This window comes from Spermophilus citellus, assembly GCF_964194105.1.
Source record: "Spermophilus citellus genome assembly, chromosome: 3".
Classification (NCBI taxonomy): Eukaryota; Metazoa; Chordata; class Mammalia; order Rodentia; family Sciuridae; genus Spermophilus; species Spermophilus citellus.
Window position 1 is genome coordinate 19002085 of NC_138184.1, and position 12649 is coordinate 19014733.

The window sequence follows — 12649 nt, forward strand, 5'->3', positions numbered from 1 at the left end:
CCAGTCCATCGCTCCCCTTTGCTTCCTCTTTTCTCCTTGGCACACACACCACTTCTATCTCTCCAGTGCTTGCCTCTCTTGACCTCCATTGCCTTTCTTTAAAGAGTGTTTGTTTTCTTTTCTTTAGTGGGGGGGGGGGGGCACTGGTGATTGAACTCAGGGGCCCTCAGCCACTGAGCTACATTCCCAGCGTATTTTGTATTATATTTAGAAACAAGGTCGAACTCAGTTGCTTAGCGCCTTGATTTTGCCGAGGCTGGCTTTGAACTCGTTATCCTCCTGCCTCAGCCTCCCAAGCTACTGGGATTACAGGCATGCACCATCATGCTCAGAGGCTTTCTTTTCTTTCATTTAAAATGACTGTCTTGCTGGGCATGGTCACACAGGCCTGTAATCCCAATGGCTCTGGAGGCTGAGGCAAGAGAATTGCAAGTTCAAAGCCAGCCCCAGCAATTTAGTGAGGCCCTAGGCAACTTAGCAAGGCCCTGTCTAAAATAAAAAAATTAAAAAATAAAAAGGGCTGGAGATGTAGCTCAGTGGTTAAGTGCCCCTGGGTTCAATCCCTGGTACCCAACAAGAAAAAAGGTAAAAATAACATTACTGTCTTAATTGACTTTAATTTATTCAAAACTTTGCCCTGACTTTCACAATAGAATTGTTTTTAATAATCTGTAGAATCCAACTATTTAAAATCAAGTATGTTTTAATAAGACTTTATAGAATAATACAAATTGAGAAACACAGGACTTGGGCACACGGTCAATAGGGATAACAATTACTATTTTTTTAAAGTAGCTTTCACAGAGACAGCAGAGCAAAGGTAAAAAGTACTTGGTGCTTTTTAAGGATGTATTAGGAATCAGAACAGAAACATGTGCATTATTTTAAGGCAAATAACAAATGATTAGACATTTAGTTAGGACATCGGAGCATTATAGTTTTTACTAATCATGAAATTCACATGTAACTAAACTTATATTTCCAGAAAAAGGCAAATGTCAATTAACAGTAACTTTGTATAGAAAGACAGAGGCCAGCTAGCATGAGAGTGGTCCATGCAGATGGGGCTAATTCTGGAGTCCTGGAAACTGCAAGGTGCTCTTCCATCACGCGGCTCTCTGAAAGGTAGAGACACTTGGTCATTAAAGAAAATCCCTCTGGCAGTTCATCCTGCTGCCCACACATAAGACATATCTGCACGAGCCACAAATTAGTCAGGGCCCAACATTTGACGTGGACAATGTGCTTATAGGATCAGCAGCGCAGACTACATGAAATTCACACTCCCTGAAAAATTTTTTTTTTTTTTTAAAGAGAGAGTGAGAGAGGGGAGAGAGAGAGAGAGAGAGAGAGAGAATTTTTAATATTTATTTTTTAGTTCTCGGCGGACACAACATCTTTGTTGGTATGTGGTGCTGAGGATCGAACCCGGGCCGCACGCATGCCAGGCGAGCGCACTACCGCTTGAGCCACATCCCCAGCCCCTCCCTGAAAAATTTTAAGTTGCTCCAGGCTGACTGTTAATTTGCTCTTCCCTGGGTACTTCTCACCCCTGATACCTACTGCAGGGGAGACAGCTTCATTTGCAGGGATGGGATAGAATTTGGTTAAGTGCTGATAAGGGGGCACATTTTGGGCCCCAGATTCTAGAAAGAAAACATGGTCCTGGTTCATCCAATTATAAACCCACACTTGCGGAACACCTACCCCAGGCCTGACACCCAGAATGTAAATGACAAAGACAGGATCCCTGTGCGGGTGGTCCCACATTTTACTTGCTTTCAGGACTTGGAAATATTAAATTCCTGACATCTATAGGTCAGAACAAAATGCTGGGAGTGTAGCCTCACTGGCAGAACACTTGTCTAGCATGTGTAAGGCCATGTTCCATTCCTAGCACCATTTAAAAAAAAATTTACAGGTTAGAATTAGGAGAGTCCTCTGAACTTGGTTGGCCCTAAAAACCCAGCTCAGGCAGAGGTGGGAAACTATCCACTCTTCCTGTCTTTCTCTTGGTCCTGTCTTTCTTTCTATTATCTTCTTCAAATCAGTAAGGTGAAGGCTACTGAGAGCCATCACCAGGGCCCTTTAAGGACCTAGGGAAAAGTTCCTAATGGACAAGAACAGAATCAAAGTGCTGTCAGGAATTCACCATCAAAGTGGGTTCTAACTGTGTGGCCTTCCTGGAGATTGTTGGGTCCCTTCCCAAAGGACAGGACACCAGAGAGTAGTACTTCCTGGTGTTTAAGGCACAGCCTTGTTCTATTTATTGAATGCCCTTTATAATAGAAGTTCACAGACTATCAGACTTGAAAGAATTCTGCTCCTGAAAGGCAGAAGGACTGCCATCCCAGGGAGCACCTCTCAAGGTTGCTGGGGCAGCTCCTACCTGGAGCCCTGGATGCCCACAACTGCATTGGACGCTTTGATCAGCACAACTTTGGCTGTCAGCCTCTAGCAGGCCAGGATGTAGGAGAAGACACCAGGTAAACTAAGCACCCCATGAGCAACTGAGCACCCCGAAAGGGCGAAAGACAGAACACGCTTACCACAACCAGAGATAAAGGCCTGAGGAAAGCAGCGGAGCTGGCCGTGCCAGCATTTGCACAGGGAACACTTCTTGGGCAGCCAAGCGCCATGAGACACGGATCCGCAGTTCCTAGGAAGAAACAGATGATGCCTACTTTAAGTTCTCACATTTCCTTCTCTCTCCTCTGCACCCGCTTCCTGCCCCTTTCACAGCTTACTCTTTTCGCACATCATGCTCACAATTCCGTCCATAGAAGGAAGCGGGGCAGGCACAAAAGGACCCCAGGATGCAGGTGCCCCCATTCAGACAGCAAGTTTTGTTTAGCTCCTTACCTGAAATGTAAGAGGAGAGACTGAAAAACCTGAGGACATTATCCTGCAAACCCAGTGCTTCATCTCCCCCAAATGTTTACAGATGTCCGAAAACCTTCAGCCTCACAAGTGGGACTCTGCTTTCCACAGTTCCTTTTGCTAGCTCTTCTTTTGAGCTGGGGAAATCACTTTCAGGCACTTGACAGTGCCGGTTCTCAGGGACCCCAGTGTGAAGTGGAATCAGGGGAGGGAAACTGCATACCAGGGAAGGGAAATATGCCATGCCAGTCTCACCAACCCAACCCATCCACCCACCCACCCAGCATCACGTGCCCACCCACCCAGCATCATGTGCCCACCCCCTTAGGTAAAAGTCCACAAGATGGACCAGGTCAGGGATGATCTAAGGCAGGTAGCTCTTACTGTCCTGTATTCCTATGGATGGCACAAACTGGAAAGACCGGGAACGAACGGCAGGTTTTTCCTGGGACTGAATGCTTCCATCTCTAAAGCCTGGGTCTCCCAGAGATGCATGTGCAAATTCATGGTGGCCCAACCCTTAATGATAAAAATCAATCCAGGAGTCTGTATTTTAGGCCACATAGAAATAGTTGGTGATCAAAAGAACAAAACAGTGAAGGATGGGGTGTGCTTGGAGATACAGCACTTGCCTAGCCTGCGCAAGAAATTGGGTTCCATCCCTAGGACTACAAAAAAGGGGGAAAAACGTTTGGTGATTAAAAGAACAAAAGTTTTCTCACCAGCAACTAATCCCAGTTCAAACATGTTGGAAATGGCCATGATGAAAATCACCCTAGGAAGAGGAAATAGGGACATCCCGTTAGCAAATCAAAGCAAATAAAACCCTTGGAATTAACACTTGGGTCCTCTCAACACAGAGCCAAGACCACAGACCACTAAAGAGGAATTGCAGAATCTCACCTTTCTTCTTTATTTATTTATAGCTAACTCAGGCTAACAAAGAAAATGTTGAAAATATCAACAATATCCAACTCTTCATTATTTCTTAGGACCTAACCTCACAAGCACATGAGTTAAAGAGGGAATAAATCTTATCTATTTCACAAAACCTACATTTTTTTTTCTCTCTTGCAGAGTTTTCATATAAAAATTTTAAAATGGTTGGTTACAGTGGCACACACATATAATCCCAGCAACTCAGGAAGCTGAGACAGGAGGATCACAAGTTCAAGGCCAGCTTCAGCAACATAGTAAGAAAGACCAGCAACTTAGTGAGACCTTGTCTCAAAACAAAAAAAGTAAAAAGGGCTGGGGATGTAATGTTGCTCAGTGGTAAAGCACCCCAGGTTCAATCTTCAGCGCGCGCGCGCGCACACACACACACACACACACACACACACACGAATTTAAAAAATGACATTCTGTGTTATCAAATTACATTTCACAAACTATTTCAATTAAACCTGTAATTCGAAAGTTTTTCAGGTTAATTTTTTTTTTGCTGTCGTTCTTAACAGTTTTGCAAGTATAAAATCAGTCTCTCTCTATATTTGACCTTTTCAGAAGCAGATTTTTAATTTGGCTATAATATTGGTATTCCTTATAAAAGAGTAGGAAAACATTTCATCAGCAGCATGATTAGAAATGTTAAAAGCCCATGGCAAAGTACACTGTAAGTCTGAAGTACCAGGTTTTTCAGGAAAAACAGCAGGGCTGTTGGAAAGTTTTTAAGGTTCGATTAAGACAAAATCAGAGAGGTATAGAAAAATGATTTCCTAAGCTGGCAATCTCTAGCCATCAAGTCCACAGTTCAAGATTAGCTCCTACCTGGAAGAGAAGTGCTCCATCTTCCTGCAGTCCACAGCTCTTAAAAATTTAGGGGGCGGGGGATGTAAGCAGTGGCTTTAACTCATAAAGTCATTGCCAAAACACTTAAAGGAAAAAGATTAATTTTCAGAAGTGAAAAAATGACAATTTAAAAAGTATCCCGGATGAAAAAGAAGCTTGCCCCAGGTCTTAGGAGAAGCAGGAGCCGGGATGTCCTGGAAGCTGGGGTATTCTAGCGAATACAATCTAATGAATGTTTTGACCTTGAGCAAGGAACTTCCGGGGGATCCTCCTTCCTTCAGGTGGCAAAAAGGACCCTCAGGTGGGCGGGGAGGCAAGAGGCTCAGCCCCCTTAGAATGCCCTAATGCTGCAGGGCTGGGAAGTGAACTGCAAGACGCCTGAAAAGAAAGGAAAGGAAAAGAAAGTGACCATCCCTGAGGTCGGTTATCCTCAGTTACCGGTGAAAAATACCAGATTTACTGCCCCCCCTCCCCAGGGGGTGGGGATGGGGGCAACTCAATTATTCTATCAAGTTGTTGATCCCAACTTGAAGTGATGGAGAACCATTGTTTTATTAAGAAAAACCCAAACACCACGTATGGGAGTGTCTAAAGACCTTTGCATTTTATTCTCAAATTTTATTTCTAGAAAGTAGATTTCATCTTTGTTTTTCCAAAAAAGGTTGTTGAGACCCGTTCTCCGCCCTAGGGAAGCTCGGGTGGTCTAGCAAAGGTGTGCCCCCTGCCTTCAGGAGTTAGGTGGGTGAGGGGTAAGACCAAGGTCGGAAGGGGATATGCAGGTGCTGGGCTTGGGAGAGCGAGCCAGCCTTGCTGGTGGAGGCCAGCGAGCAGCTGGCCGGTGGGATTGTGCAGCCTGGACCCAGGCAGAGAGCTCCAGAAAAATCTTTAGAAGCACTTTGGCCTTCCCCCTGGGTTTTATCTGCATTTTTATCTTGATCTCCCTGTGCCCTTGCCCAACTCTTGTACCCGAGGCTGCATCTGAGACCACTGTCAGCATCAGGGCCTCTGTGGGTGAATACCAGGATTCTATAGAAGCTAAGAGCCCTTTTTTACTTTTACACTTGACCTTGGTAGAATTAAAATTGAAATTACTTTGTTGGGGGGAAGTGGAGATTCTTCTCAGCAATGACAGGACACAGCTACATTTCCACCTCAACCACAGTTAGCAATTCAATTCCTGTTGCTACTTCAACTCCTCAGGTCTTCAGAGCTTCGGGTCACAGGCTGCGATTGGTGGAGGACCAACCACCAACCGGGGAACTTGGCCCTGAACTCTAGGAGGTCGGAGGTGGGGCCCAACTCTGCAAAAAGAAAGGCCTTGGAGCTGCCGGGAGGCTCAAAGACATTACTTTCTGCAGCAAATTTTGTAGGGCCCCTGTGCGTCCTCCGCCGTCCAGTGTGCCAAGTAGGTAAACTACATGGACGTTATTAATATCAGATTATGAATAAGACAACTAATCGCTTTTGGGAGCTTAAATGTCTTTTTCTCCCCAGAGACTGGGCCAGTTTGTGTTGAAACAGGTAACAGAACATACCTGGGTGGTGCTTCTTTATCTGAAGGCGCTATTGTGGAACTTTTAGAGCTGAACTGAGACCACAAGGCTGGCCCAAGGACAGTGAGTGCTGTGTTTAAAGTATAAAATCAGCATTTGATCTAAAACCAACAAAAGCATCATAATCAACGGACATACTTTCAGTGTCCTTTTAAAATTCGGGGAAGATACTAAGAAATGAAATTGGCCAGATTTTGTTACGTGTATGTATGTAGAAATGTATCACAGTGAGTCCCTCTATTCTGTATAATTATAATACACCAATAAAAATGAATTATAAGCAATAAAATAACATTCAAGGAGGAAAACAAATCTAGAGTATAGGATAGATTTTAGCTTTAAAAAGTCAGCTTGACCTAGTTTCACTGGTTGAACACACATAGAATTAAATCCCAACTAAAGGGTTCATAAAAAGAACACCATTTCTGCTGCACAGTCACAGGATAGGAAAGGGAAAGTTCCAAGGAGCACTTTCTGATGCAGTCCTCGGAATATTCCATTTCGCCAGGCCACTAGATGTACAGAAGGGGTGGGGGAGGTGGCTCAGGGAATTCTGGGGCCCCTCTAATCCCATCAAGGCCAGATCCAACAGCTTCTGATAGCCCCTGAGAAGCACTGTGGCTGCTATCCACCCAGCAGGCCCTGGCCAACTCATTAACAAGTTAATGCTTTCTGTTTTCACTGGAGAATTTAACAAATAACAATTGGGAAACTATTCAACATTTGCCACAAGTTTCTGTGCCGGCTTTAAGAGGATAGATTCCTGCATACATAAATCTGCAAACTCAAACAATAAATGGTAAAGAAGGAATGGGGAAGGATTTAGAAGAGGACACTTTTTTTTTGGGGGGGGGATATTAGGGCTGGGCTTTACCATTGAGCTTCACCCCCAGTCCTTTTTTTATTTTGAGATAGGGTCTCACTTCTGTTCCCCAGGCTGATGTGGGATCCTCCTGCCTCAGGCTCCCTAGTTGCTGGAATTATAGGAGTACACCACCGCTCCTAGTAAGGACCCCATTTTTCCCTTCCTATTTTCGTATGTGAAAAATAGTATTTTGTTTTCATTTGGACTTGCCTGGTTCCCTGTATTTACTTGATGTTTGTATTTCGTTTTCTGTGACCTGCTGGTAATTTTCACTGTCCCTCACAGTGAAAATTCACTGGGGCTTGAACCCAGGGGTGGGTTCAAGCTACATCCCCAGCTCTATTTATTTATTTATTATTTATTTATTTGGAAACAGAGTCTCTTGTTAAGTTAGTTGCTTAGAGCCTTGCAAAGTTGCTAAGGGTGGCCTTGAACTTGTGATCCTTTGGCCTTAGCCTCCCAAGTAGCTGGAATTACCAATGTGTGCCAATGTACAGCCCTGGCTGGTAACTGTGTCACTGGACAGGGGTCCAAGGAAGCTGCCACATGGTGTAGGTCTTTGAATCTGGTAACATTTAAATCGATGGTGTGTTTGTTCTTAGTTGATCTCATATAAGCATACATAGTTGATCTCATATAAGCATACATCAGAGGTTTTGTTCATCAAACTAAAAAGACAAGCAGGCTGGTCATGCTCATAGATCCCGGTCTCCATCTAGTGAGGGGCTCTTTTTCTCTCTCTCTCTCAGAGCTCATCACTTGGACTGACTTCTTTGATTCTCAGGCTATATGCCAATGCCCTGGGAAGCACTTGCTGATACTGTCCTCTCTATGTGGGCTTCCAAATGTGGAGCTGAGAGCCTGTTCTGGCACCCATAGCCCAGCCTGGAATTTACCTTATCTCTCAACATTGTGTTGTAAAAGGCTTGTTTTTCTGTCTTTCATGAACCCTCCCCCATCTCTTAAAACCCACCCCCCCACCAGGAGGTCCCGAAACATGGACTTTCAGAAATCTCAGCTTCCCAAACTCTGCAGCATCTGCCTGTGCTGATAAACTTTTGGCTAAATCTTAGTCCATCTGCCACATCTCTGGCAGACAGGACTGGAAGTCTCAGCCCTATTTTCTGAAATGGGGATGGGACCAGGGTAAGGTTTTTAAGAAGTGCCACAGGAAAGCAACTTGTTTCTCCAAATGGGAGATAGAACAATGCATGCTGCCTTCTCCAACTAGGAAGGAAAGAAAGGCAAATCCTAAATGCTTCAAGCCATTATTCATATGCAGAATTTTGGGTGATTTATTCACCATACAGAAGTTTTGTTTTGTTTTGTTTTGTTTTGCACCAGGGATTGAATCCAGGGCACGGAGCTATATTCCCAGGACTTTTTATTTTAAGACAGGGGCTCACCTAGTTGCCCAGACTGGACTCAAATTTTCAATCCTCTTGCCTCAGCCTTCCCAGTCACTGGGATTACAGGAGTGTACGATCATGCCCCGCTGGACAAGATAATTTTGATGCATTTACTGGGAACCGTGGTTGATGAGAGAAAGTCTGAGTTAGACTTCAGGAATAAATATGACTTGGAATTTAGAATATGATTTAAAATCTTTTTCTTTCCCATCAAATTCAACAACTAAAATGGGCATGGTGGCACACTCCTGTAATCCCAGCTACTTGGGAGACTGAAGCAGGAAGGTTAAGGATAGCAAGTTTGAGGTCAGTCTGGACGACTTAACCAGAACCTGTCTCAGAATAAAATATAAACAAGGTGCAATGGTACATCTGTAATCCCAGCGACTCAGGAGGCTGAGGCAGGAAGATGGCAAGTTCAGAGCCAGCCTCAGCAACTTTGTGAGGCCCTAAGCAATTTTTCAGATCCTGTCTCAAAATAAAAATAAAATAAAATAAAAAGGACTGGGGATTTAGCTCAATGTTTAAGCACCCCTGGGTTCAATCCCCAGGACCAAAAATAAAATAATGTAAATTAAAAAAGGTTGGGGATGTAGCTCAATGATAGAGTGCCCCAGGTTTAATCCCTACTACCAAAATGCACCAACAAAACAAACAAACAAAAAACCCCAAACCAACAACCAACAAACCCAACAGTCAGGTGTCACAGAAGAGATGTCTCTGGAGAAGGATCCGAGGAGTTCCCAGAGGGGAGGGGGACTTGAACTCAGGGCCAGTGGGGTTCTTGGCATAAGAAGTGATGGAAAAGAATTTCAGCATGAGCCAGACAGAGGCATAGACAGAGGTTTATTTAGGAAGAAGGATTCAAGGGAGAACCGGGCTATCTAGCCTTTATAGAAGGGCTTTATTGGGGACCCAACTGGAGGTGGAACCAGGGTGGAGCTGCACAATTTCATGTCCTTTTTTCCTGGGCTTGTGAATTCCCCTCATTATACAAGGGCATGAGCCAAGGGCCTGTTGTTCAAGATTTACAATTGTGCTTTGTGCATCTCATAGACATTTCCTTTAGGACTCAGTATATCTCTTTATCCTAAATCCCTATGTCATACTGACCAGCTATTCTGTGCTGAGCAATGAAAGAGCTAGGGATTTCCAAGGTTGGGCTCCAGCCCTCCTCTTAGACAAGCCCAATAATCTAAACCAAGTGCCTGTTTTAGTGTGATCCAAACACTGCTGATAGAGAAGGTGTGGTCACTTCCTGATTCCCCACTGACCAGGTCAAGGCCAACTGGCCCCAGCAGACAGATGGGCAGACAAGCTGCTAAGAGTTACACTAGGAGGGCAAGCTGAGGTCCATTTGGTTTTCACAAGACCTGGCCCATCTCATTTAAAAGTGTTTCTTAAGTGGATTTTGTGTTTCATTACATTCGGGCATTCTTCACAGCTCTTAATGGTTTTGAAATGGATTAAATGCAAGTGGAGGGTGGGAGGCTGGGGCACAATGCCCAAGCTGCTTTCAGAAATGGATTAAAGTTCTCTAGTGAAGAGATGTCCTGTGCACAAATGACCTGGGTACTTTGTAATGTACCTACTGATGGGATTTCTGACCCATGGAAACCGAGGTGGTAAGTGGGTATTGAATAAGCCATTAAGTTTGTAAGAATTTGTTCCGCAGAAATATAATGAATATAAATACTTTTAAACTTTTTTTTTGAGGTGTTGGGGTTTGAACCCAGGCCCTTGGAATACTAAACAAGTGCTTTATCACTAAGCTACATCCTTAGCCCAGTGTGATACTATTTTCATAAGGAACAAATTGTTCCTGTTTTTCTATGTCATACTTACTTAGATGTTCCATTGGTCTATTTGTCTCTTATACCAATGCCAGACTGTAGCTTTTTAATAGTTCTGACATTTGGCCTAATAAGTCCTCTCTCTCTCTCTCTCTCTCTCTCTATCATTTTAAAAGAAAACTTGGTGCATTATAGTTGTACATAGTGATGAGGTGTTTTTTGTTGCATATTCGTACAAGCACACAATATCACAGTACAATGTGGCCAATATCACTCCCCAGCACTTCCTGTCTCCATCCCACCTCCCACCCCTTGATCTCTTTCCTCTCCTGATCTTCCTTTGATTTTCATGAAACCCCTCCACAACTTTTCTTTTCCTTTCTTCTTTCTAGCTTCCGCATATGAGAGAAAACAGATGACTTATTTCACTTAAACATGATGGCCTCTCGTTCCATTTATTTTCTTGCAAATGACACAATTTCATTTTTCTTTATGGTCGAATAAAACTCCATTGTGGATATACCGCATTTTCTTTTCCCATTCCTCCGTTGTTGGTGGACACCTAGGCTGGTTCCATAGTTTGGTTGCTGTGAATTGTGCTGCTATAAACCTGGGTATGCACATGTCACTGTAGTATGATGGGACCAGCTGATCTTGTTCATTTGTTTGGCTGAATGGGAGTGAACAAAGTGCCATTGGGTTTCCTCATAGATCTGGGCCATTGGCAAAGTTTTCCTCCTGCAGGGAGTGACACTGAGCATTATGTTCCTATTGTTGGTGTACCAGGTGGATATGAGGTCAGCTTTCAGAGAGACACATCCATTTATCATCCCAGCTCACAAGGATGAACTGACTCAGCTCTGAATTCTGGCCTCTGCCAGTTGAATAAAATTGTGTTGGTTAAGAAGTTTGGATTTTTTTTTTCCTCCAGAGAAAAACTAAATAAAATATGAATCTTAGAACAAATGACAGAGCGCTCTGTTCTGAACCAGGATTTATTGATTGATTGATTGATTGATTGGTACCGGGAATTGAACTAAGGAGCACTTAACCACCAAGCCACATCCCCATCCCTATTTTGTATTTTATTTAGAGACAGGGTCTCACTGAGTTGCTTGCTCCTTCCTAAATTGCTGAGGCTGGCTTTGAACTTGGGATCCTCTTGCTTCAACCTTCCTAGCTGATGGGATTACAGGCATGTGCCACCACGCCTGGCTACAAAAATCATATTTCTACATGTACACAATATAATAATGTAATTTAGCCAAAATAATTTCCCAGTTTTCCTCTCCCCCTTTTCCTCTAATGATCTTCCTTTGATTTTTAGGAAACTCTCACCACCCCTCTTTTCCTTTTTCCTCTCAAGCTTTCACATATGAGAGAGAAAACATATGACCCTTGACTTTCTGAATGTGGCTTATTTTGCTTAACAATGTTCTCATCCATTTTCTTTTCTTTTCTTTTTTTTAAGATTCTAAACAGGAAGGCAAGTCCTTTTTCCTTTTTTCTTTTTTAAATATTTATTTTTTAGTTTTAGATGGACACAATATCTTTCTTTTTATGTGGTGCTGAGGATCCAACCCAGTGCCTCACGCATGCCAGGCAAGTGCGCTACCACTTGAGCCACATCCCGAGCCCTCATCCATTTTCTTGAAAATGACATAATTTATTCTTCTTTATGGCTGAATATTTTCTTTATCCATTTATCCATTGATGAACACCTAGGCTTCCATAGTTTGGCTGTTGTGAATTGTGATATATGTATACACACACATACATGGGTATGTGTTTAGTCAATTGTGGGCTCATGGTTTCAGATGTCTCAGTTCATAGATAGCTGGCTCCATTCCTCTGGGCTCAAGGGGAGGCAGAACATCATGGCAAAAGAATCTGTTGGAGGAAAGTAACAGGGGAAATGCCACTAGGAAGCAGAGAGGGAGAGGAGAGGGAGGGAGAGGGAGAGGGAGAGGGAGAGGGAGAGGGAGAGGGAGAGGGGGAGGGAGAGGGGGAGGGAGAGGGGGAGAGAGAGAAAGAGAGAGAGAGAGAGCGCGCGCGCGCACGCGAGCGAGTGAGAGCGAGCACTAGCACAGTGCTTTACTCAACAAGGACAAAACATAAACCTGAAGGAATACTCCCAATGATCTACCTCCTCCAGCCACACTCAACCTGCCTATAGTTGGTACTCGGTTAATTAATAAAGTGGATTGATTAATGCACTGATTTGGTTAAAGCTCTTATAATCCAATCAGTTCACCTCTGAAATTTCTTGCATTGTCTCACACATGAACTTTTGGGGGACACCTAAAATCTAACCATAACAGTATGCATGTACTATTATAGTAAGCTGACTTTAATTCT

The 12649-nt window shown here is 43.6% G+C and overlaps 1 protein-coding gene across 1 annotated transcript; it reads right to left on the reverse strand.

The window, feature by feature from the left end:
- Positions 1 to 871: 871 nt before the first annotated feature.
- Positions 872 to 5043, reverse strand: CRIPTO (cripto, EGF-CFC family member). The gene is made up of 6 exons (XM_081287300.1): positions 4651 to 5043; positions 3603 to 3655; positions 3265 to 3399; positions 2748 to 2862; positions 2550 to 2659; positions 872 to 1118 (listed from the first exon to the last, which is right to left on the reverse strand). The coding sequence occupies exons 1-6, from the start codon at positions 4668 to 4670 to the stop codon at positions 1003 to 1005; spliced, it is 549 nt and encodes a 182-aa protein (XP_081143426.1). The 5' UTR covers positions 4671 to 5043; the 3' UTR covers positions 872 to 1002.
- Between the last annotated feature and the right edge of the window lie 7606 nt (positions 5044 to 12649).